This window comes from Canis lupus, chromosome 14, assembly GCF_048164855.1.
Source record: "Canis lupus baileyi chromosome 14, mCanLup2.hap1, whole genome shotgun sequence".
Taxonomy (NCBI): domain Eukaryota; kingdom Metazoa; phylum Chordata; class Mammalia; order Carnivora; family Canidae; genus Canis; species Canis lupus.
In genome coordinates this window covers 45,909,409-45,935,858 of record NC_132851.1, presented here as the reverse complement: position 1 = coordinate 45,935,858, position 26,450 = coordinate 45,909,409, and the positions used below count along the sequence as shown (strand labels likewise).

At 34.7% G+C, this 26,450-nt stretch overlaps 1 protein-coding gene and 1 long non-coding RNA gene across 3 annotated transcripts in view; one reads left to right on the top strand and one right to left on the bottom strand.

Annotated features, from left to right (window-relative positions):
- NFXL1 (nuclear transcription factor, X-box binding like 1) overlaps positions 1-26,450 on the top strand; it is a 71,336-nt gene that overhangs the window by 8,425 nt on the left and 36,461 nt on the right. For both annotated transcript variants that reach the window (XM_072774968.1, XM_072774966.1), the window contains exons 4-15: positions 6,793-6,902; positions 9,003-9,136; positions 12,032-12,210; positions 12,443-12,604; positions 12,723-12,823; positions 13,427-13,541; positions 14,331-14,455; positions 15,148-15,270; positions 17,177-17,267; positions 22,730-22,850; positions 23,081-23,240; positions 23,972-24,063. In XM_072774968.1, coding sequence (XP_072631069.1) covers positions 6,793-6,902; positions 9,003-9,136; positions 12,032-12,210; positions 12,443-12,604; positions 12,723-12,823; positions 13,427-13,541; positions 14,331-14,455; positions 15,148-15,270; positions 17,177-17,267; positions 22,730-22,850; positions 23,081-23,240; positions 23,972-24,063 — 1,513 coding nt within the window. The remainder of the gene's footprint in view (positions 1-6,792; positions 6,903-9,002; positions 9,137-12,031; positions 12,211-12,442; positions 12,605-12,722; positions 12,824-13,426; positions 13,542-14,330; positions 14,456-15,147; positions 15,271-17,176; positions 17,268-22,729; positions 22,851-23,080; positions 23,241-23,971; positions 24,064-26,450) is intronic.
- The window catches only part of LOC140604055 (uncharacterized), a 64,429-nt gene continuing 42,707 nt past the window's right edge, over positions 4,729-26,450 (bottom strand). Inside the window, exons 3-4 of the long non-coding RNA XR_012007102.1 lie at positions 18,237-18,386; positions 4,729-6,143 (exon numbers count right to left, since the gene is read on the bottom strand). This is a non-coding gene — a long non-coding RNA (uncharacterized lncRNA). The remainder of the gene's footprint in view (positions 6,144-18,236; positions 18,387-26,450) is intronic.

Here is a 26,450-nt window from a genome sequence, read left to right as displayed (position 1 = left end):
ACTCTATCTTTTCTTCTGTTCTGAACGAAAGCCTTGCTGGGTAGGATATTCTTGGCTGCAGATTTTCCCATCCAGCACGTTGAGTATATCATGCCACTCCCTTCTGGCTCATTCCAAGTTTCAGTTAAGAGATCTGCAGCTAGCCTTATGGGTCTTCCCTTGTAAATTAAAGACTTCTTTTGTTTTGCTGCTTTTAAGATTTTTTTCTTTATATTTTGCAAATTTAATTACAATATATTGGTGTTGGCCTGCTTTTGTTGATTTGGATGGGAGTTCTCCATGCCTCCTGGATCTGGATACTGTTTCCTTCCCCACATTAGGGAAGGTTTCAGCTTTGATTTCCATAAATAAATTTTCTGCCCCCTTTTCTCTCTCTTCTTCTGGGACTCCTAGAATACAAATGTGAATACATCTGATGAGACTTAGGGACTGAATTCCCTAAGTCTTCTTGTGTTCCATAATTCTTCTGTCTTTGTTCAGCTTCATTATTTTCCATTACTTTATCTTCTATGTTATTTATTCCTTGCTCTGCTTCTTCTACCTTGTGTTCATTTCATCAAGCCTGTTTCCAGTCTCAGATGTACTTTTCATCTCTGACTGGTTCTTTTTTAACTTTTATCTCTGCAGTAAGGGTCTCCCCTGATGTCTTCTGTTGTTTTCTCAAGCCCAGCAGTATCCTGCATACTGCTGATAGATCAAGCATATTACTTCTATCTATTGCACTTAGACCTCTGGCCACGACTTGATCTTGTTCTTTTGTTTGGGATAAATTCCTCTGTCTTGGCATTTTATCTAAGTCTCTGCCTTTTTCTCTGTTAGAAAAGCCTGTTATGTTCCTGTTTCTGAGAATAATGACTTTATGAAGAAGAGGTTAATAGTGTTCAGGGCCTGGTGCTTCAGGGAGTATCTGTGCTGCAGGTGCCCTGCTTTTCTGGCTTGACTGCTGTATCCATTAGGCCAGTCCTCTGCAGAGGCTCTTCTTGCTGTGGGCAGTGTTTGGTCCTTGGCCAGAATGTGGCAAGTGGTCTGCTTATTAAATGAGACCTGATACTGCTTCCACTGGAACTGAAGACCGGCAGAACTCTTTGGTCGGAGCCGTGGTGTGGGCAGGGGTTCCTGCTTGGTCTTCTGGGGAAGGGGCCTGCTGCCCTGGGACTGCGGCAAGCTTGACTGAGAAGGGCCGGTCCATCAGGATGCGGGGGTGTGGGACTTTGGTGTAAGCAGGTCAGGCAGCCATCGTCAGTGCTGTGCTGCTTACCACTCGTGTCTCTGTGTTTATACTGAGGGACGCAGCAGGGAAATGGCACCAGCTGGCTCTTTTGTCCCCAGAAAGGCATCTGCAGTGAACACGGTCTCTCAGGGAGGACTCCAGGAGGAACGAATAATCTCAATAATCTCCTCCTTGTGCCCCACGCATTCTTCAGATCACTGTTTCCACGCTGTCCGCCCACAGATTGTTTGCCTGCCTTCCCTCCAGGAGCAGTGCCCTCTGGGCTCATCCCAGCCAGCCCGCTGACCTTTAAAGCTCTAGGCTTTTCATGCCCCACTGGTTGCAAGAACTCATGAAAATCAGCCTCTCCTGTTTTCCGAGCCAGTGGGTTTGAGGAAATGTTCTTGTGTGTTCTCCTTGTGTGCTCCTCTCCCTCTCTCTCTCTCTCTCTCTCTCTCTCTCTCTCTCTCTCTCTCCCTCCCTCCCCCTCTCTCTCTCACCTTTCTCTGCGACCATGGCTCCCCCCCGCCACTGCAGCACTCAGGATCCGCTTCTCCCCTAAACCATGTTCTCTGTCTCCATACCTCCTAGCTGCTTCGCTGTGGCTTCTCTCTCTACTAGTGGAGTTTATTCTATCAATCTTCAGGTTGATTCCTGGGATTTTGAGAATGATTTGATAGTTACCTTGTAGTCCCTCGAATACTGTCTAGTATTCCCTCAAATACTAGATAACTATCTAGTACTCCTCCTCTGCTGCCATTGTAGCTCACCCCTCCATTTTGACTTTTTTTGACATCCGTGAAAATATATTCCTAACTTTTAAAAAACACCTTTAGTCTATATGGAAGAGTTTCTGCATCTTAAGAGTGAGCATTTTTGTATTGTAGAGTTGAATTTTTGTGCATTTTACTGTTTGAGTTACATGTAGAACACTAATCTTTCCATAAAGCAGAGAGAATGGCAGTGTCCCTTATAGCCTTAGAAGTTCTCCTACATATATATACATACATATATACACTTATATATGTATATATATACACACACACATATATAAATATATATAGTGCAGTTCATTATAGTTGGCAGCCTTAGAAGTTCTCCTACATGTATACACATACATATATATGTATATACACACTCATAGGCAGTTCATTAGGATTTGGGAGGGGGATATCAGAACTCCCTGAAATGAGTGGGGTCAGGTTGTCCCCACTTCTGATTTGGTTGGGCTTGATGACTTTGAAGACTCCCTTAAATCTATTCTTCATTTTTCTTTGTTTTTCATCATATTAAATGTGTTTCGAGCTCAATTTCATTTCTTTATTACTTTATATTGTATCTTACAACTTCCGACTTTATGCTTTTTCTTTTTAAACTAAGTCTTCTTTGGTTTGATGTGTACAGTCACATTAAAAGTTGTGCATATCTAGGTTGCTCTCATTACCACATTTGTTTACGAGTGAGAGGGCCAAATTGATGTTGCTATGAAGGATTTGGTACTAAGTATAAAAATAGATTATTTTACATTTTAATACATTCTACATTTCATACTTAATGTCATTATTAGAAAAGATGCCTGCATTGTATCACCAATATTAGTTAATAGCCTGAGTATTCCGATGGCATCATGAAGATGGGCACACATTCTCAAATAGATTTTCTGAGGAATTTAATATCTGCTAAGGAATTGAGATTAGGAAGCTTGAAGTCTGGCTCAGCCAGGTAGATTGATAAAGTGTGACCTTTATCAGCTGGCTTAATCAGGTAAGTTGATCCAAGAGTTACTTTAAGGTTAGGAAGTTTCTTGGTTCTAAAGGACTTTATAGAATGTATAACCTTAAGAAGTTTCCTGCTTCAAGAGGACCTCACTTAAACTATTTTAGATAGAGAGGGTTTTATTTTTAAATAGGAAATTCCAGATTGTAACTCAGTCACAGTACTTCTTCCTACTATTTAAGAAAATATTTATCATTTATAAGTTTTTAATTTTTGGCCTGGCTCTCAGGCTCTCTTAAAGTGTTAAGGCAATTTTTCTTATGTTTTTTGTCAAATCCATAAATATTTTGACTCTTGTTCCTTTTTGTTCTCTACTTTGCTTATATCAAAATAAGGAAATCTGATTACTTGATTTAAGAACAATAAATGTTAGGGTAGTGAGGTGTTTCCCATCTCAAATTAGTGGATTAAACACCAGAACTTTGCCCAAAAAGTTTATTCTTTTGTTTGAGCCCAGTCTTTGTACGTACCTTCATGGCCCTTCTCTAAAATATCAGACTTACATGGTCAACTTCCTGATGGGTGTCCCTATCTTGTTGGCCCATGGACACGTCAAACATAGGTTGAAAGATAACTTATTTCTTGTTTTGTTTACCTCAAATAGGAGCACCATCCCACCCAAGCCAGAAATCTGAGTGCAATGATGGCGCAAACATAACATGAGTATATCTCATCCAGTACTGTTCTCCCCTCTGCCCATGTTAGACATCTCATTAAACACAGCACTCTTTCCTTTATTGACATGAACGTGGCTTTTAAAGGCAGGACGATCTAATTGTCACCAAGCCCTCCTGAGTTTTACTTCCTAAATTTCTTAACTCCATGTTTCCTCTCCCCACATACTATTATTGCCTAATTTAGTCCCTGACGTCTGTTTAATATGTGGATTAAATCCACATTAACTCTATGAGGTAGATATTAATATTGCTATTATTACCATTTTAAAGATGAGGAAACTGAGACAAATGGTTAACTTGCTTAAAGTAATTTTTTGCTTTATCTGCTATGACTGCCTCTCAGTTGGTACTTCAGGCTTCCAGTCTTGGCCTTCATAGATTCATTTTTCTTCAGTTGCCAGAGTGATCTTTTTAAAATGTGTGACTTCAGATGCCAGGCTATCCACCATGACGTCTTAGGCAGTATACTTAATCCTGCAGCCAAACTTGAATACAATTATCAAAGAAATCTTAAATAAATGTTATAAAGTTGGACTTTGTTTTGTTAAAGCGTATTCTGTCATGTTCTCAAATTCTATTTTATATGTTAGCTGTTAAATTAGGTGAAATTTAAAATCTTGTACTACAGTTGACCCTTGAACAACATGGGTTTGAGCTATACATGTCCACTTATATATGTATTTTTTCAATAAATATGTACAGTACTGTAAATGCATTTTCTCTTACTATTTTCTTAATAATATTCCTTTTTTGTTGTTTTTGTTTAAAATGTTTATTTAAATTCTGATTAGTTAACATATATTGCAGTACTGGTTTCAGGAGTAGATTCAATGATTCATCACTTGCATCTAACACTGAGTGCTCATCATAACAAGTGCCAGCACCTCCTTAATACCCATCACCCATCTACTAGCTCATCCCCCACCCATCTCCTTCCATCAACCCTCAGTTTGTTCTCTAGTTAAGAGTGTCTTATGGTTTGCTTCTCTTTTTTTTTCCTTTCCATATGTTCATCTGTTTTGTTTCTTAAATTCCACATATGAATGAAATCATATGGTATTTGTCTTTTTCTGATTTATTTTGCTTAGCATAATACTCCATAGCTCCGTCCACATCGTTGCAAATGACGAGATTTCATTCTTTTTGATGGCTGAGTAATATCCCATTTTATACACACACACATATACATCCCACGTCTTCCTTATCCATTCACCAGTTGGATATTTGGCCCCTTCCTTAGTTTAGCTATTGTTGATAATGCTGCTATAAACATTGGGATGCATGTGCCTCTTTGGATCTGTATTTTTGTATTCTTTGGGTAAATACCTCGTAGTGCAGTTCCTGGGTCATAGGGTAGTTCCATTTTTACCTTTTTGAGGAACCTCCATACTGGTTTCCAGAGTGGCTCCACTGGTTTGCATTCCCACCAACAGTGTAAGAGGGTTCCCCTTTATCTGCATCCTCGTCAACATCTTTTGTTTCTTGAGTTGCTAATTTTAGCCCTTCTGACAGGTGTGACATGGTATCTCATTGTGGTTTTGATTTGTATTTCCCTAATGATGAGTGATGTTGAGCATCTTTTCATGTGTGTGTTAGCCACCTAGATGTCTTCTTTGGAAAAGTGTCTATTCATATTTCCTGCCCATTTCTTAACTGGATTATTTGTTTTTTGGGTGTTGATAGCATTTCTTACTCTCTAACTTACTTTATTGTGAGAATATAGCATATGATACATATAGCATACAAAATATGTGTTAATTGTTTTGTTATTAGGCTTTTGGTCAACAGTAGGCTACTAACTAGTAGTTTTAGGGAATCAAAAGTCATACACGGATTTATGACTGTGTAGTTGTTTAAGGGTCAGTTGTATATTTGTTAAAGCCAACTATGTTGAAGAGCAAAGTAAGCACACAGTATGATTATTAAGTCTGCTTTTAAGAATACCTTTTAAACTTCAATTTTTTTAAAAAAATGAACAATTGTCTTTAGTAATTTTATAATACTTTATAGTTTGGTGAGTGATTTTATGTATATTTTCTTTAATATCCTGAATTATAATTATGTGTATTTAATGTAGAGTCAAGTTGTTGTGTTGTTTACTTAGGTGATTTTAGAAGGTAAAGAATTAGCCAAATGTCTTACTTTTTTTTCTTTGATGACTAAAATTTTGATTTGAAGCTTTTTATTGCCATGATAGCTTATGCTATTAGTCTGCTTTCTTGGAGACTCAGTTCCTCTATTATGGAATCTTTGTCACACTCAAGACATGTAGGTTTATTTCTCTTACACCAAAGTGACACTGGTTATTGTCTTTTTGGTGGCTCATGCTCTTGGGTAGCTTTTTAGGCTTTCATTTTGCTGTCACTTGTTATTTCTTGGATCTTCTTATAGTAACCTTTTGCTGCTACTGTGGTTAAGATGGCTCACTTTGCAGTCACACTGAAGTTACTTAATTGTTCTTGCCTCAGTTTTCTCATTTTCTGTGTAAAACAAAGATAAAAATAGCTCATTTAATCCCACTGAAATACAAATACAGTGCCTAGCAAATAAGTGCTCAATAATTGCTTACAGAAAATTACAGTTTTGTGGTATTTTCTAAAAAGTTCATGATACCTTTTTAAGCAAAAATCGTGAAATAATGAAACAAGGTTATTATAGGGTAACAAACTCAGGATTATTTCATTCAGCAAGTTTTCGGTAAGAATGTGCTGTGTATCAACACACCCACTTATATTTATGCTCACTGCCTCTGCTGAGCTTTGACTTTCCAGGTTCTTTCACTTTGCTCTTAGGTATGCTTTTCCTTGTTACTTGACATCTCACTGCTCTCGCTTATGGTTCTGCCCCGCCGGACTTGTTAAGGACTGTAACAGCAGTAAGAGCAAGTATATTCTCAGAGAGGGCCAATGTGCTGTTTTTGAATCAAGGACATAAGATTTAACGTGTGGACTTTGTGATCTCTTGGCAGTTCATTGGTTCCTTTTTTTTTTTTTTTTTAAACTTCTCGTCTTTCAGCTATTTCGAGCAATTGATAATGGCTACAGTCCTCACTTTATGTGGCACTATTGGTGAATTTGTGTTACTTTCAGCTGTTGCTTAACATGAAGTTTTCAATTTTTAAATTTCAAGATGGAGATATGCGTGAATTAGAGCGAACAAGACAGTATGTACATGAAGCTTTCCAAGCAGGGGCTATGACGTGCTTAATTTGTATTGCTTCAGTGAAGAGAAACCAAGCAGTAAGTTTTTCTCCTTATCTATTTTAATCCATCTCTACAAAATATCTTATTTTGAATTTATTGTATTGAACTATTTATTCTTTTGCTTATTTTCATTCAAGAATGTTTCATTTGAGAAATTTATGAATTGATCTCCATTTTGCAAATCTGTAATTTGAAAAAAATTTTACATATGCATCCAGGGCATCTGAGTGGCTCAGTAGTTGAGCGTCTGCCTTTGGCTCAGGTCATGATCCTGGGATCCTGGGATCAAGTCCCACATTGGGTTCCCCACAGGGGGCCTGCTTCTCCCTCTGCCTATGTCTCTGTCTCTCTCTCTCTGTCTCATGAATAAAGAAATAAAAATCTTTAAAAAATAATTAATTGTAAAAAATGAGCATCTAGTATTTTTAACAATATTAAGTGAAGCAGATATCTTCAGTTTTAATGCACATGTCAGTTTGATAAAGCATAGCATCTGTACTTTACACATTCCCACAAATACTGAAATGTAGAAGGAAGTAGAGAATCTAGCCATGACTCTTAGAGTTAATTAGTGAGCTTCTCTTGTGTTTCTTGTGTTGAAGACACTGTGGAAAATGGCTCGGGTCATTGGGAAGAGATGGATTCAGCTGTAACTTATGTACTTAGAGGTGCTGTGGTCTACTGGTGAAGTTAATCAGATGTAAATTTAAAAGGGCATTAAAGAAGCAATTAAGGGGAAGTTATGACTGAATATGGTAGACTCAACATTTAGACTCAGATTAATATGCTACTTACAGCAGCATTGCCTAGACAAAATCAGACTGGATGAATTGAGTTGGTTGTGTAGAGTGAATCAGAAATTTAACATGCATTGGATAGAATAGCTGTGGATGCACCTTCCTTTAGTGTCCAGAATCACATCTGGTTGGCTTACTCTAATTTCAGCTGCAGTGGATGAACAGTCTCTGCATGTGGTTATAGTTCCACCTTAAATACTTGCTGTGTGTGTGGATTTATTGTTTTTAACCTTAATGCTTTCTTCTTGGGAACTGACTCAGCTAGTACACGGACATCATGCACGAGCATAGGGGAGTCAATGAGTCAATGCCCCCTTGGGGCAACATTCTTCCACATGGAATTAATTGGTGGATGAGTGTCCCAGCCTTCTCCCTGGTAAGGGCTGGGGCTGGGATAGTCTGTGATGTGTTTTACAGAGTCCCTGGTGGTTCTGAACTTGGGCCTTTAGCAGTAATCAGCTCAACAGTATACCATATATTGGGATTTCCTCTTCCCTACCTTATCCCCTCATTGTTGCATCCCAGTTCTTTTCTTAGGCACTGCTTTGGAGGTAACTCAAACTAAGAAGTTGCCATTTTTTTCTTTTTTTGCCACCTTTTTAAAAATATTTTTGCCAGCTTAAGCATTGTGCTCCATGTGTGATTTTATTGAATGGTTGCAAAATGTTATATTGAAAGGAGAGCTGATTTTTGTCATTGAAGTGTTGGCAGGTTTTAAAAATTAATTTACTGTTATTCCTTAAGTTTTAATATATAAAGTTTTTTGCTCAATTTTTAGAATTTAGCAGTAAGTGCTAGACTAATAGATTTTATATAACAAAAGGGTTATGTAGAGATATACGTACATATTTCAGGATTCCTTTGTAGCATTATTTATAATTGGAAATAATCTAAATGTCCAACAAGAGATTGGTTACATAAATGATGATACGTAAATCTGCATGATATACAGTTATAAATATCATATATGAACATATTTTAATAATGGTAAATGCTTTATAGTATGTTAAAAGACTATAAAGTTACATACCAGTATAGCGTGACCTTCTTTTAAAAATGTATGAAATTTATACCAAAACAATTGGAGGTCATCTAGAATGTTAGTAGTAGTTATTTCTAGCTAAATGACTCTGGGTAATTAATATTCTTATTTAAAGTGTTCTACACTTAAATAAATTTTTATCAAGAACATTTCTTCTATTAGACTGGAAAGAAAAATTTTTCTTTAGTCCTTAGGTAGCCCTTCAAAAAAATTCAGTGTGATGTTCATTTTAAAGTATTGTGGAATTATCAAAGAGAATCCTTGCATACATGTTAATTTCTGATACCTTTGTCTTAGGTTTGGAGCTGTTCAGGATGTTTCTGTATATTTCACATGCCCTGTATCCAGAAGTGGGCTAAAGATAGCCAATTTCTGGTATCTTCTCCTTTGACGGATGACGATTTTGGAAAGAGAGATTATCCTTGGCCATGGTAACTTTCTGCTAATTTAGTTGGAATAGTAAGTTGTAAAATAAATGAAAATTGTAGGTCATAAGTTGCCTTATTGGCAGTTTCAGGATCCTTGTTGGGCCTTCAATTAGTTTTTAGTTTTGTGGCATTATAGTAATTTTTTTCTTCTGTTCTTGTTCCTTTCAAAAACTAATGAAATCTAATCATTCAGACTTTACTTTTTCTTCTGCAAAACAACTCCTTAATTATCTTTTAAAGAACTTCCATTTCTTTAAAATTATATAGGACTAGAATCCATAATTCTGGTATTTCTCTTCTAGAGTTACTGCTAGTATACATTAGTTAGTATCACATGGTATAAGACTGTCATCTAATGTATTTTGATCATAGGCTTCCTGATTTTATCTTCAAAATCTCTCAAACTGCAGGTGTGTATTATCCAGTCTTACCACATTTATTTCTTTAGCATGGCTTATTATTGATGAATATTTGATTATAAACTCCTGTTGTATTTCCAGGAAGAGTTGAGCAGTGGAGAATTTATATCTCTGCTAAATAAAGATAATTTATCCATCCTGGCAACTCAGAAGGTAGATTTACTGTCAGGATATGGAAGCATAAACTTCAGGGGTTCTGTGTTGACATAAATCTTCACTTTTGTGGCTAATTTTATATTCTTCATAGAGGTCCCCAAATTATATGAGATTCAGACCTCAGAAAACCTGGATCCATATTAGACTTCCCCTTATTACCACAAATACCGATACATTTGTAAAATTGTGGTAGTGTAGTGGGTTTTTTTGTTTTTGTTCTTTTTTTTTTTTTTTTTTTTTTTAAGTAGGTTCCACGCTCAATTGACTGAGCCAGTCAGGTGCCCCTGTGGTAGTGTTGTTTTTCAAAAACATTTTAATACTAGTTACCTTGAAAAATAATTCTTAGCATTCTATGAGAGTTCTTATTCCCATGTTAATAATGGGGATATTGAAATTGATGAAGCAAAATAATATATTTGGCTTCTCTTTTAAGTGGTAAAGCTAGGATTTGAAAACTAGAATTTCTGCCTTCTAAATTTAGTGCTTTTTCTATTCTTCTGAGTTGATTCTTATATTTTTAGAGATATAATTTGTTTTGTTTGCATTGAATATTAGCTTCTCTGCAACAGTTTAAAATTTCAGAGTCTGTATTTGTTTTGCTACTATATATTTATTTGTGGGAGGATTTAAGTGTTCAATAGGTAAAAAAACTAGGTATTCTGACTTAATTTTAGAGATCTAAACCTTATGTATACTTTTTATCACTTGCTCATCTCATTCTATTTTAAGTGGTCATCTTGCTACAGTGGTGGGAGATACCAGTTAAAAGGGAAATGAAACTTCTACTCTTAAATCTCAGAGGAACAAAAAATTGAGTCACCTGTGTAGTAGTAATCTGTGCATTCGGTATTTCATATTTTTTAAGAAAATCAAGGATTATTCTGGATTTATTTCATCGTCATCAAGATGGAACTAGAACTTGATACAAATATTAATAGTTTTAAATTAGTTTTGTGGATAATGGTTTGTATTAAGATATGGCTTATTTATACAGATATGACATAATTACGTTTCATTATTGCATGCCATTATTTTAGTATATGTGCTGCCGAAGCGAGCACTGCATGCCGTTGTTTTAAATAAAACACATCCATTTGCACTTTTTGCCCCAACTTCTCCCAATCCCCTGGGATAATTTAGCCTCACTGTTGATGGGTAGTATTAGGGTGTTGTGAGTTGTTTTTTAGCCATCCATATCTAGGCTTATTTAAGGTACACATCGCCCTTTGCATTGGCTTAGAAAAATGTAGACATTTTTCTTTTATAATTCTTCCAACAAAATAATTTTAGTTAACTATTCTATTTGAGACATGGTATTTTGATTTTGATTTTTGATTACAGAAACAAATAGCTTTGGTTATTTTGAATATTTATGTGGCATTTATTTGGAAACAGAACATGTTCTCAGGACACTGAAAATTTATATGATATAAAAGAAAGTGATGATACAAAATTTTTTCTAGTATAGTATACTAACTATACTCGTTTGTCTGGGGGATAGTAAGGGATAGAACATCTTTTTAGAATGAAGTGATCTATGATCTAGAAGTGAATTTGATAGGGCCGAAGGTTAACACTGCTTTATTTTAATCTTGCTAGGTGAAAATCTTTCTGCTTTAGCAGAGAAGACAAAACAATATTTGAACTTTTTTTTATTTAAACACATTTGTTGTATACCTATTTTGAATTAGATGTCGAAAAATTCTTTATTTTTCCTCCTCAATTCTAAATTTTAGGCATGTTTCTTGTTGCTGTTGCCTACGTATAATCTGGTTTCTCTCTTCTGTTTGCTGTGTTAATCTGTTTTACTTATTTGCAGATCACCCAACCAAACTTTTAAAACCTTGAGCTTCATAAAAATTGGAATGACTACCTCAAGAATAAAGTGCATCTGCTTAGTAGAAAACTAATATTGCTTTCTTTTTGTAGCTTCATTCTAACTATATTCAGTACAGTAGCAACTAGCCACATATGGTTATTTTAATTTTGAAAAATTATAAAACATTCTGTTTCTACCTCAGTTGTATGTGTTAGCCACATTCTAAGTGCTCGCTGGTCATATGTGGCTGATGGCTACTGATCTAGACATGGTAGGTATAGAACCATTCCATCAACTCAAGAAATTATATTGGACAGAGCTGTTGTAGATGGTTGAAATTGATTTTTGTAAAATCTTGTTTCTTACTAATATAAAGATAGAGCAGAAGGTGCATTAATAAAAAATTAGTTGCGTATATTCTACTACTAAGTATATTTATATTCCTGTTTCTCATGTCGCTTCTAAAAATGAAATTAATTTCAGTAATTTCATTCTTTTTTGTAGTCCAAAATGTAGGTTTGAATACAAACGATCTGACACACCTAGTAGGTACTATTGCTATTGTGGAAAAGTAGAAGATCCACCTTTAGATCCATGGCTTGTGCCTCACTCATGTGGCCAAGTATGTGAGAGAGAATTTAAACCTCCTTGTGGCCATAAGTGTTTACTCCTCTGTCATCCAGGTGAGTTAAATACTACATTTCCAGTTATTTGTGGATGGTTATTTCTTATGTTGAGGCAGAAAAAAATTGTGAAAGTTTAATTCAGAAATTAGGTTTACATAAGAAGATATTAGAAAGGCATGCTTTTTAAAGTATCAGTAAAGAAAGCTTTACAAATTACTGATAGGTTTAGGAGTTGAAAGTTTTAAATTTTGACTTGTAATTTTTTCTTCCCCCTTTCATTGGATTCTAGGTCCCTGCCCTCCTTGTCCAAAGATGGTCACAATTACTTGTTACTGTAAAAAAGCAAAACCTATACCTCGTAGGTGCAGTGCTAAGGAATGGTCATGTCAGCTGCCATGTGGGCGGAAGTTGCTTTGTGGACACCATAAATGTGAAAGTCCTTGTCATGCAGGTAAAAAGGTCATGTGTTTAGGTATTCTGACTTTTTAAGTAAAAATCTTAAGTAAAAATCAAGTTAGTCTTTATTGCTTTTGTAATGTTTCTATGCTAATTTATCATTGTGATTTTAGGGAATTGTCCGCCCTGTCCAAGAGTTAGTAGGCAAAAATGTGTCTGTGGGAAACAAATAGCCGAAAGAAGCTGTGCAAGTCCACTGTGGCACTGTGATCAAGTAAGTGTAGGGGTTGGAGGGGTTGTATTAAAGAGTACACAAAGCATAAACAATTAGAAATGCTAATGAGGTTTAGCTACATAAAAGAAGAATAGCAAATCAAATGAATTATTTTCATGTTTTAGGAAACTGTTTGCCAATTGAATGTAATTTTAATTAGTGGAGGAAATTTTTTTTCCCAAATTAATTGCTATATGTTGAATTTTGGATTCAGTACATATGTACTCTGCTTCTTTCTCTCTCTCCTTCCTTGTCTTTCCCTTCTCTTCAGCTAACACTACCCCCTTCTTGAGTTAATCCAATTGAGAAAGTAGGATTTTGTAGATTGTCCTAGAATTGACATGGTTTTAGTATCATTTGAAAATCTTTGGTAGATGGTCATATGAAGCTCTATGTACGTTTTCCCCTTTATTTTAAAAATAGACTCTTTGGTACATAGGAAGTGTTTGTGTGTATATGTATATGATACCTATGTAAGACATAAAGCATAATGTGAAGAACATAAAGAAGTTGCTTGTGATTGAAAAATAGATTATGTCATGGACAAAGTCTTTTCTGTTAACTTTTAAGTCCTTCACTAGTGCTTATTGCATTTTATTTTAGGTATGTGGGAAAACACTGCCATGTGGTAATCATACATGTGAGCAAGTTTGCCATGTTGGTGCTTGCGGAGAATGTCCTCGATCTGGGAAAAGGTTCTGTCCATGTCAGAAGTCAAGTAAGGCTTTTTTAAAAAACTTTAATGGAATACAATTATTTATCATGTTCATTTAGAGCATGCTCTTAATTTAGATTTTTGTGTGACTTCATAATCTAATAAAAATACCAATCTGATATTAGATTTTATTTTACATTTGGTGAGAGGACAATATAGCTTAATGAGTTAAGAGCTCAGACATTGGAGTCAGGCATATCCTGGTTCAAATTCTGCCTTCATGAATTGTAGTTTTCTCAAGTTAAATGCAGTAATAATACCTTTGTAAGATAAAGAGAATGAAATGAGTGAGAATTAAATGATAAAATGCAGATAAAGTATTTGGTGTAGTGTCTGGCAATAAAGGTGTAGTGTCTGTCATAATCATAGGCTGTTGTCAATATTGTATTGTGTATTAGGTTATGGGTTAATATAATTTGGCTGCTTTGAGATTAGGCTTAGAAGGATGCAGTTTGAGTCTACTTCTTTGACTCTGCACCAATACCAACGTACATATTTGTAAGATTATTGCCAACACTTAATATGTTTAAGTTAAAGGTCAGTTTCATAATGTTCTCAAGTCTACATTTTTTTTTCCTAATCCTGTGAGGTTGTTAAGAGCAAATTTTCTTTTTATAATTCTAGAGATTGTAGAATTCTTCATAGAGGTTTACATAGTCTTACTCTTTTATTTAGATAAAAATTCATAGTCTGAAAGGGCTATTATTCTTTAGAGAGCCAAAAGAACATGGCATGTTGTTAGTGCTTTATAGCAATGTATCTTATTAACTCTGCCTTTTTGTCCGCTTTTAGAGTTTTCTTTGCCTTGTACAGAAGATGTACCAACTTGTGGAGACAGTTGTGACAAAGTACTTGAATGTGGAATCCATAGATGTTCACAGCGTTGTCACCGAGGTCCTTGTGAAACATGTAGACAAGTTAGTCATCTCCTATAATAAATTTTAAGAACCACCTATCTTTGTGTGTCAAATGGGATTATGCTATAATTGTTTTCCATTACTTTCCTAAACATCTGTGTGATGATCTGTATGAGTTTTGTGACCTAATATTTATGGTGGAGAAGTAGGAGAGTTGCCAACAATTAAATCTAAAAATTACCCTTTTTTGATTTTGCTTGATATAAGTTTAAGTTTTGTCTTTTTTTATAATCTGGTGTGGGGTTATTTGTTTCCAGAAGATATTCAAAGCAATGATGAAGTTGACCTAGTGATGATGGAAAGAAATACATGCCTAGAAGTGAGATGTTAAAGTTTATGTCCTTTTGGTTTTGACCATACTACTAGATAATCCAATTCTTTTGTTTTACTGAAACAAGATGTGCGCAGATGATATGGCATACCCAGATGTGATTTTAATGTGTTATTGTTTCACTATTTAATATCCAATTTTTGCTAGATATAATAGAAATTCTATGAAATCTTTATTGTAACAAAGTAAGATACAAAGAATATCTTAGGAAACTCAGCTTTATTTTTTGCAAAGTCCTTTATATGAAAGGACTTTTGAAACTTCTTCATTCTTTACTAATTATAGAGATTGCAATGTGGGGGGAAAAAACAAAACATGTCAACAAAAGTTAGTTTTAATAACATTTATTCCATTCTTCCAGGAAGTGGAAAAGCATTGTCGCTGTGGAAAACATACAAAACGAATGCCATGTCATAAACCTTATTTGTGTGAGACTAAGTGTGTTAAGATGCGGGACTGTCAGAAGCATCAGTGTAGGAGAAAGGTATGTGTAGTAAGCTTGGGAAACTGATTTAAAAATTGTTTTGAATTTGTCCTTTTTGAGACTGTGATAAGTGCCATCACGATTTGTTCTCCAGATATTCAAGCGTGTTCTTTGCTTTCCATATGAAATACTAATAAATATTCTAGATTAATCTTAATTGTTTATATTAGTGGGAAATCTTACCAAGGTTTTTAAGTGACAGGGGTGTCTTTTTGGCCCTGAGCATAAAACTTTTTTTTTTTAATATTTTATTTATTTATTCATGAGAGAGAGAGAGAGAGGAAGAGAGACAGGCAGAGGGAGAAGCAGGCTCCATGCAGGGAGCCCGATGTGGGACTCGATCCTGGGTCTCCAGGACCTGAGCCAAAGGCAAGCACCAAACCGCCGAGCCACTCAGGGATCCCCAAGCATAAACCTTTTGACTTGGTTCTTGGACTGTTTCTGTTCCCTGAATTTAATTTATTTTATTTTTATTTTATTTTTATTTTTTTATTTTTAATTTTTAAAAATTTTTAAAATTTTTTTTATTTTTTATTATTTTTTTGTTCCCTGGATTTTAAAACATAGTAGATGATGATATAGGTGATATTTAAATAATTTCTGGAAATGGTTGTGCCTTCTCTTGGCAGTGGTTCTTTCTCAGATTTTGGTTATTTTCTTATTATACACGTAAAGATCAGTACTCAGCCAAGGACTCAAGGATCCTTTCTTGAGTTCTCTAGAGTTTTCTCTGTGGTGCTACCATTTCTCCACAAATTCTAGCCACACTGACCTCTTTGAAGTATGAAATTTGTCCGCTCAACATGATGATACTCCCAGACTCTGCTTGTGATCTTCTTCCTTGTGTTGTAGCCTAGAAACCAGGTCTAAGCAAGTGCTACCATAGGACTCACCTTGTTTGTCTCTCTTCTTTTACAGATTGTTGTACTGTGCTGCCCAGTTGTCTAATGTCTAAAAACTGCTGCTTCATGTATTCTGCCTTATATCTTAGTTGTTTTAAAAAAAAAAGTAAATCTGATCATTATTACTCCCATCATGGTCAAAACCAGAAATGTTGAAAGGCTTATTCAAGTCATGGACCACATAACTTTCTTTTTCTCCCACTGTTACTGGCAGAGTGATAGGCACATAGTATTCTGTGGCAAATATTCATCTAATTGAATGAACTATTTTGACTTTTAGTTGCTTTTCAATACTGTGTATTTTGTTTTGAGCTATTTTTCTACACTGAGACTTGTTCTTAAGTAGGTTACAACCCTAAGTTTTTTTCTCTTTTTTTTCCCAAGTTTCTTTAAGACAGTTGTAGTCTGTATTTTTTTCCCTAAAGTTTGGATATATGAGAAGTCAAGGAAGGAATTAGGATGGCAAGATGGGCTTTAAGTAGTTGCTGTGTGTTCATAAATGGAATTGGGGGAGGTCTGCTAAAGTTAGAAGCAATTAGCCTTTCATTCCTTTAGTCTTTGATGCCATGATTTGAAAATAACTGCAGACTAATCTATACATTGAACCATACATTAATTTATTTTCATTACATTTAAAAAATAGACTTGTTTGCCTGAATTGACTATTGGATTTGACCAAATCCATTCCTTTGGTTAATGTTGGCAGTCTCTGCTTAGATAAATTAGAAATGAGGTTATCTAATGGGACTGTTTTAAGTCACAGAATAATTAAAGGGCAAGGAAATTTAGCTTGACTTCATTAAATTAGGTCATTATCTATTTAAATTTATAAGTTTTTAATGCAGTCTATCTAGAGAGAGTAATGTTGATACTCTTGAATACTTTTATTCTTATGGTGAAAAGTATCTTTTGCTTTTCATAAGTTTTGAGAATAATTAATAATGACGTTTATATTATGTATGGTTTTCAAATGACCTGTTCTTTATATATTGCTTTTCTTTCAGTGTTGCCCTGGAAACTGTCCTCCTTGTGATCAAAACTGCGGACGGACTTTAGGATGTAGAAACCATAAATGTCCATCTGTCTGCCACAGAGGTAAAATTTAATAATAACTGTAATTTTGTTTATATCTATATAGTGATTTATAGTTGATAAAGAGTTGTTATATTCACTGCCTTACTGTTAACAATCTGGAGAAGGTAGGACAGTCACCATTATCCCTATTTTACAAGGAGATTAAGCTAAAGACAATTCAGTGACTTTCTCAGAAATATCTAGTAAAGCAGTATAGCTTAAGATTTGAACCCAGACCTTCTGAATATAAAAGTTTTGTTCTGGGATCCCTGGGTGGCTCAGCGGTTTAGTGTCTGCCTTTGGCCCGGGACGTGATCCTGGAGTCCCAGGATTGAGTCCCACATCAGGCTTCCTGCACGGAGCCTGCTTCTCCTTCTGCCTGTGTCTCCGCCTTTCTCTCTCTGTGTCTCTCATGAATAAATAAATAAAATATTAAAAAAAAAGTAAAAGTTTTGTTCTTTCTGTAACACATCTTATTTCCTTCTCAGCTTCCCCTACACAGTTTTTAAATTAATTAAAATGTTATGGTTTTTAATTAAGTCTGATAAGGGATTGGATGTATCCTAAGCCAGTGGTTCTCCACCTTTTTGGTCTCAAGATCCATTCACATTCTTACTGTACTCAATCTATTGGTATTTTTTGTATTTGGAGTTAAAATACAATATAAGAGTGTTTATGATTTTATTTAAAAATAGCAATAATAAACCCATTATATATTAATATGGTAACTTTTTGGGAAAATAACTATATTTTCTGAAAAATATATAGTGAGAATGATACTGTTTTGCATTTCTGCAAATGTCTTTAATATCTGGCTTGAAGGAGGATAGGTAAAATTCACATGTATGTTTCTGCATTCAATTTGTTGTTACACCACTTGACCATGGCATCTGGAAAACTACTCTATGCATGTGAGACTTTGCAGACCTCCTGAAAACATCTCAGGGTTGCTGAAGTTATTAGACATTGAAAACTGAATGGATGGGGTACCTGGGTGGCTCAGTTGGGTAAGCGTCTGCCTTCAGCTCGGGTCATGATCTCAGGGTCCTGGGATTGAGCCCTGAGTTGGTCTTCCTGCTCTGCAAGGAATCCTTCTGCTGGCTTGTGCTCTCTCCTCTCTCTCTCTTTCAAATAAATAATCTTTAAAAAAACAAAAGAAGAAAAAAAAAACCCGAGTTAACTTTATCCCTTTGGAGTACGATGCTATGAAAAGAAATACTGATTGTATAGGGTAGTGGAAAGGGAAGTGTTAGGGTCAGAGGTTCTAGTTCAAATCTGGACTCTGCAACTTAGTAACTTTATGACCTGGGACAAACTACATTATTTTTGTTAACTTCCTTTGAGATTTGGTGGATACTAGATACCTCCCTTAATGACTTAATCCTCTCAAAAATCCAAAAAGTATATTGTGCTACTGTTATTTTGTATAATAAGGAAACAGGCAAAGAGACTGTTGGCCCAAGGTCATAGAACTAGTTGCAAGGGTCAGATGTGAACTCAGACTTTAATGATGTTTCCATCCTATCACATTGCCTGTTAGGAAAAGTGGCATATTCAGTTAACCCCATAGACCTTTTCCTGTGAATGTTCTCTGATTGGTTAGTACCTTTAAATTGTGAAAGAATTTTATTTTTAAAAATCATGTTATGTCTTTGATTCATTAGATTTCATTAACACTCTAAATTTAGTCATTAATTCAATTAAAAAAGTATATTTGAGTGTCTAAGTACCAGGCACTGGGAGCAATATTGACAAAGTGCCTGCTCTTATGGAACTTATTTTTTTTACTTCTCCTCTGTTAAAATATAAATAAATAATCAAATTAATACGGAATATCAGATAGTGACAAGTATAGAAAGAAAATCTAGCATGATCCAGGGGAGGACTCTAGAAAGATGACATTTGAGAGGAATCCCAAAAGAAGTAAAGAATTAGAAGCCATGTGAAAAAGGAAGTGGGATAGTGTTTTGGGCAAGAAAGCAGTAATTGCAAAGGCCTTGAGACAGGAGCATTTGAAAGAATTCACAAAGAGAATTGAAGTAAGTGATCAGAGGGGCAAATGATAGATGGGGTCAAGAGATGGTGGATAAAGGATTGCTGGACAAATAACATGTATAGGACCTTGTTGATGTGGTTAAAACACTTGGCCTTTAATTAGAAAACCTTAAGTAGTTGAATTATCGTAAAAGAAATTGGATCAGTGGTTTAGAATTCTCTCACCAAGAAAACATCAGGCCTAGTTGATTTTTACACGTGATTTTTAACATTTAAAGTATCTGTGTGTGTGTGTGTGTGTGTGTGTGTGTGTGTGTAAGTCCATAAAATATTTGAGAGGATACGTAAAAAAGGAACATGTCCCAACTTACTATATTATCTACAAAGAAAGTAAGAGAAAATTACAGGCCAATCTAACGCATAAACATGTTTGTAGGGACACCTGGATAGCTCAGCAGTTGAGTGTCTGCCTTTGGCTCAGAGTCTGATCCTGGAGGCCAGGGATCAAGTCCCACATCAGGCTCCCTGCGAGGAGCCTGCTTCTCCCTCTGCCTAGGTCTTTGCTTCTCTTTCTGTCTCATGAATGAATAAATAAAATCTTAAAAAAAAAAAAAAAGGTTGTAAAATATTAAAATTTCTGCTACTCAAATCCAGCCATCTTACAATAGTATTAGCTATCTAAAACCTTAATCTTTCTTAATCAAGTTGGGTGTATTCCAATTATGTATGATAAGTTTAACTTTAGTAAATCTAATGATGTGATTCACTACATTAATAAACTAAAGGAAAAGTTGAAACTATCTTAGTGTCTAAGAGCAGTTGATGGAATTCAGCATTCATATTTGACATAAACTTAATTAGAAATAGAAAGGAGCATCCTTTGCCTGATAGAGAGTACCTGCAAGAAGGGTAGAGCAAGCATCATACTTAGTGGAGGAGTGTTGAAAACATATCTCAGTCTTGTAGTATATTGAAGCAAATCCTATAAATCCTTCAATATTCATTTCTAAAGGGTAGATTCTTAACCTAAAAATAGTTAAAAATATTTCTTAGTATCAGCAAATATCTGCTGTTCCATTATCTCATAAATATCTTCATTTTTTACTTTAGTTTGTATGACTCAAAAACCTGTAACGTTGACATATTGCAATTGGTTGGTGTCTCTAAAGTTGATGAATCTATACTTTTCTTCCTCTCTTTTTTCTGTTTTCCTTGTCAGTTATTTAAGAAACGAGGTTGCTTTATTTAGTCACAGAGTCTAGATTTTACAGATTGCAACTCAACTCTGTATTTCCTATAAATTATTAGAGGTTAGATCAGATCCAGATTCTTTTTTTGGGGGAGGGGGGCAAAGTATTTACTTATTTATTTTTTTTTAAAAAGAAGCTTACTAGTCCCTAACAAAATTTACTTTAATGGAAAGTATGTGGAAGATACTGTTAAGATGTATCTTTCACCGTTTGTTTGATCCACAGTTACATTAAGATGTATAGAGCCATTATTTCATGCCGTTTTCCATCACTGGAGACACCTTCATGATCAGGGTTGTACGGTAACTCATAGGAAGAGGTGTGAACTGCATGTTTGTCCTGTGAACATATGAAAGTTTGACTACGGTTCTCGAATGCAATTACTGGACGGGTATACCCATTTTGGCTATTGGCCACTATAGTTGCATTCTATATGTTGCTTTTTCATTTAAAAAATATCACTGAAGCTGATTTATCTGTCATGTTGAACAGGAAACTGTAACAAATTCTGTTGATGGCTAGGAAGACTTTACAAAGAAATTATCTCTTTTTCTCAAGATTTAATTTCAGAAAAGGAAAATTGATGCTGTAGTTTAGAGTGGCAAAAAGGTGTTATGTTTGATAAGTTCCTGTTTGAATTACTGAAAATGAATGAAAATTGTAAAGTGTAGAAAATGATACAATATGCTGAATGAGGACAGACTTAAAGGTCATTATTAACTTGTGGAAAATATGACACCTGATCATTCTTTTAGAAAGATAAAATAAAATTTGATCAAGTGGACTACTGCTTGTCTTACCATCAAGAAAATATCTCACTGGATTATATTTTAATTTTCAAAACACTGAAGTGTAAATTTGGTAACTTGTACAATACATAAATGTTTTTCCCTATGATGCTTTTTACTCTCATTTTCTTATTCCATGTTCATTATTTGAATCAGAATCCTCTGTTCCTTTTAGGATCTAGTTTAAGAGGCTTTAAACAGAGTACTTTTCATCATTAGTCTGTTTCTTAGCAGGTTAACTGCTCTTCAGTATTCTGTTTGGTCCTGACACATAGGCAGCAGTCTCTTATGATCCTCATTCCTTAGGTGAAGACTTCTATTCCCTTCTTGGTATTTCATTTCTAGTGGGGAACCTTACTTATTAGAACACTATAGTGGGAAGAAAGCCCTGAAGATAGATGTCAGAGCCTTAGAATTTTATAGCCTGTTTAAAAAAGTTTATTTTGTTTTTGTGTATTCCTACCAACCTGTAACAAAGCTGAAACCCAAATAACTTTGCCTTAAAATGTTTAGAAGAGAAATATTTGGAATTATAGCTTAAAATAAAATAATGGTTTAGAATTAGCCCTTCACAAAGCACAAGTAATCAAAAATCAAAACCTGATTACTCTAATTAGTAATTAATTAAATTAATTACCTGATTACTCTAAAGCACAGTGTTTAACATACATACCCAAAAAAAACTTTCAGCAGCACATTCCAGTCAAGTGCAAAGGAAAGACTTTTTAAAATTGTTTAAACCTCTAGTAAACATGAGCTGGTAATTCCAGGCAGTTTTTCTATAGTCATAAAATATTTAATCCAACCTTTATTAATAACTTGTATTAATACTCAGTAATTAATTAAATTACTCTTACTGGGGAATTTATCTAAAAATAATGTGCTTGAATAGAAGTATGTATGAAAATAAGCCAAAGAGATGATTGATAATGTTAGATTTTTCCAAGATGTAGATCTATTTTGCTTGTGCAATGGTGATTAAATGATTAATGTGTTAAATTTGTTATTTAGAATGGAATTTTTAGCAGATTTTAAAGAAAATTCTAAAGCTTTTTAATTGAATTACCAGTAAAGATATAGAAAAGTATACAATAAGTATACAGCTTGATAAGTTTTTATGAACTAAACATAACCAAGTAACCAAAACTCAGATGATTAAACAGAACATTACCAGTATTTCCAAAACCCTTCTTGTATCCTTCATAACCATAATCCTGGTTTCAAACAGTATATATTAGTTTTTCCCATTTGTTTTGTATAAGTGGCATCATATACTACATACTCTTTGTGTTTGGCATCTTTAGCTCAGTGTTGTGTGTGTATGTGTGTGAGGTTCATTCACATAGTTTCTTTATTATCATTGTAGAGTATCCAATTGTATGATTCAACTCTCGATTCAGCTTTTGAATGGTTAAGACATTTCTTTTTAAGTTTCAGACTTTTTTTTCAGGCAGTTGTTATCCCTGCCCAGAAACTGTAGATGTGAAGTGCAATTGTGGTACTACAAAGGTGACGGTGCCCTGTGGCCGGGAACGTACCACAAGACCACCCAAGTGCAAAGAGCAATGTAGGTTAGTATGAGATTCTGCACAGACTTACATCTGGTGTCTTACAAATTTAAATTCATATTGATTTTTAAAATTATTAGTATTTTAAATTTTGCTTTACTGTTCTAAAATACTAATATTCATGGTATTCTTGTTCTGTATGGAATTAGAAGATACATAAATAGATAATTGCACTTTAGATATAATTGTTCAATGATCAAAAGTAATTTAAAAAATTGTACTTTATGATTTAGTCGACCACCAACTTGCCATCATACAAGTCAAGAAAAACATCGCTGTCACTTTGGCTCTTGTCCTCCATGTCATCAACCTTGCCAAAAAGTTTTGGAGAAATGTGGTCACTTGTGTCCTGCTCCATGTCATGATCAAGCGTTAATAAAGCAAGCTGGCAGGGTAAGGGAATATATTATTAAGAGGTAGTGCATTGCTCTGGGTCATGCTTTCTTAATTTTACTTAGTCATTCAGCAAGCAATAATTAAGTACCTACTGGGTGTTAAGCACTGTGATAGGAGCTGGGGTGCAAGGTAAATAAGACTTGCTCTTTTGTCTTAGGAAGCTCATGGTATAGAATAGGCAAGAAACCAATAAACAGATGTTTGGTAGTGTCATGTGATAATCATGTAGGAATGCCGATACACATGAATTAGGCAGTCTTCCTTTATATATTGTGATTCAGGATTATAGATATCTTCTGATCTCAAAATTCATTCACTAATTCAGTGAATATTTATGGAGTCCTTGCTGTGTGTTAAGCATTGTCCTAGCTGCTAGGGAGACAAGAGTGAACAAAATAATGAAGATTACATTCTGCTGGTGGAAGTTGAATTTTAGAGTTCTGTTTCTCATTCCCCTTTTGGATAATAAGTCAGGGAAGCTACATTGCCTTTGTTCTGCCCTTTAAAAACTGTGGAGTCTGCCTTAATTTTTAATACCAAATGTGTGTGGAGGGGACTAATCTGATAGAATACAGATGGAATAAAATATTTCAGTAAGCACAATTTGGTTACTTGAAAAAATTTCAACTTGCTTGAGCAGAAGATATATGGAACTATTTTCTTAGGTTCTTATAGTGGCCATATGCTTTAATTCCTCTACTTTAAATTGTTATGTCTTTTACTTGTAGCACCAGCCTACAGGCCCTTGGGAACAGCCTTCTGAGCCAGCGTTTATTCAAACTGCATTACCTTGTCCTCCATGTCAAGTTCCTATTCCTACGTAAGTATTTTAGAATTTTAACTTTAAGAAAAACAAATTTTTTTTGACACAGTTCAAAATGTACCTTAAGGTATCTCCTTCTCTTTATCTTTGTCCAATTCATCATTATTTCAGGCCTAGTCTATAAACCAGTCTCTCTGTCTTCAGCCTCATTTTTTCCTAAGTACGTTTTACATACTGCTTGAAAACCTCTAGATAGCTTTTTTTGAGTCTTCCCCCAGCTGGAGTTTGGTGTCCTTCTGAGTTTCCATAGCAACTCACACTTACAATAATTCATCCAAGAGATCATCATCTGTTAGTTTTCCCAACTGACTCCCATGCTAGTGTGTGAGCTCCTTGAGGACAGAGGAAAGCCAGGTTATAGGTAAGGCAAACTTAAAGGAAACACTGAAAATGAAAGAAAGTAGTGTTCTGAAAAGTAGTGTTCCCAGGAAATGACCTGGGTTGAGCTATAAGGAGCCAAACCTAGGGTACTATGGAATCCTGGAATGGTTCATCCTCAGAGAGTAGAGGTTATAGATTATAAGAGTAAAAGAAGCACCACGTTCTGGGAAGCAACATAAAATTAGAAAACAGGTTGTTGTCTCCCAGTAATGTTCCTAATTGAATATTGGTTTGCCTTCTCTACCTTTTTAAAGAGAGTTCTTGTTTACTTTTAAAAGCTCTGACTCCTATTTTGTCCTTCCACATCTTTCCTCCCAGTTTAAGTGGCGTGTGCATTTTTAAATACTGGTTGTGCAGTCAGGTTGGGAGGCACAGTGCTGTTGGGAGCTATATCTACAAACAGAAGATTTTAGTCTGTATATTAGTGGAGGGGGATTCATAGCACTAAAACTTTGTATAAATATAGTCAGTTATCTTTGAATTTCTTAAGCTGTCTTACAGGAGGATTATTTAACAGATACGCATATCTTATTTCATTCAATTTCCTCAAAGTCTTAGGTTGGATTAAATATTTTATGACTATAGAAAAACTGCCTGGAATTCCCACCTCATGTTTACTAGAGGTTTAAACAATTTTAAAAAGTCTTTCCTTTGCACTTGACTGGAATGTGCTGCTGAAAGTTTTTTTTGGGTATGTATGTTAAACACTGTGCTTTAGAGTAAGAACTTGAGTCCAGGGTTGTGCTTCCTTCATGCTAACTACTACCATGAGTAAGTCATATATCTTCTCTGTTTGTAAAATGAGGAAATTCTGGATATTTACAAAGATGTCAGAGTAGAAGAGAGAATTTTTGGAAGTCCTTATCAAATAATATGTGTTGTGCCTAGTAAACAATTTTTTTCTTAAAGTCTTTTTTCTGATATCAGTATAGCCACTTTTACCCTCTTTGGCTTATAGTTTATGTGGAGGGCAGATTCTTAGAAATACAAAAACTTCTGAAACTGACTCAAAGAGAAGTAGAAAATCTGAATAAACCTATACCTAGAATGTAACCAAAATTAGTTTAACCAGAGATTAAATTAGTAACCAAAAGCTTACCATAAAGAAAAGCTGAGGACTAGTAACTTTACTGGTGAATACTACCAAATATTTAAGGAATTAACACTCATGTTTCACTATGGAGACACTTCTTATTCAATGAAACTTGTATTTCCCTGATACTAAAAGCAGAAAAAGACATCACAAGAAAACTATAGATTAATATCCTTTTTGTATAAAGATACAAAAATTTTCAACAAAATACTAGCAAATTGAATCCAGCAACATGTAAAAAGGATTGTACATCATGAACAAGCGGGATATATCCCAGAAATAAGAGAAAATTAAAATATCAAAGTAATATTTTATCACAAGAATAAAGGACAATCCATAGATACAGAAAAACATTTGACAAAATGCTACATACTTTCTAGATAAAAACACTCAACAAACTTGGATAAACAAACTCCCTCAACCTTATAAAGGGCATCAATAAAAAACCCTTAATCATACTTAATGGTGAAAAACTGAGAGCTTTCCTGTTATGGACAGGAACAAATTCAGATGTCTGCCCTTGCCCCTTCTATTTATGTTTATATTACATTAGAGGTGCTAGCCAGAGCAATTATACTGGAAAAAGAAATTAAAAATGTCTCCACACTGGGAATAAAGAGGTAAAACTATTTGTACTTTTAAATGACATGCTCTTATATGAAAAATCTTAAGGAATCCTTACACAAGCTATTAAAGATAGTAAATGAGTTTGGTAAGGCTATAAGAAACATTAGTATACAAAAGTCAATTCTGTACACTAGCAATGAACCATTTGAAATTAAAATAATTGTATTTCCAGTGGCATTAAAAAGCAACTTGTTTATTCAAATTAAAAGAAATCTAAGATTTTTAAACACTGAAAAGTAGAAAACACTTTTGAAAGAAGTTAAAGAAGACCAAATGCTATGGT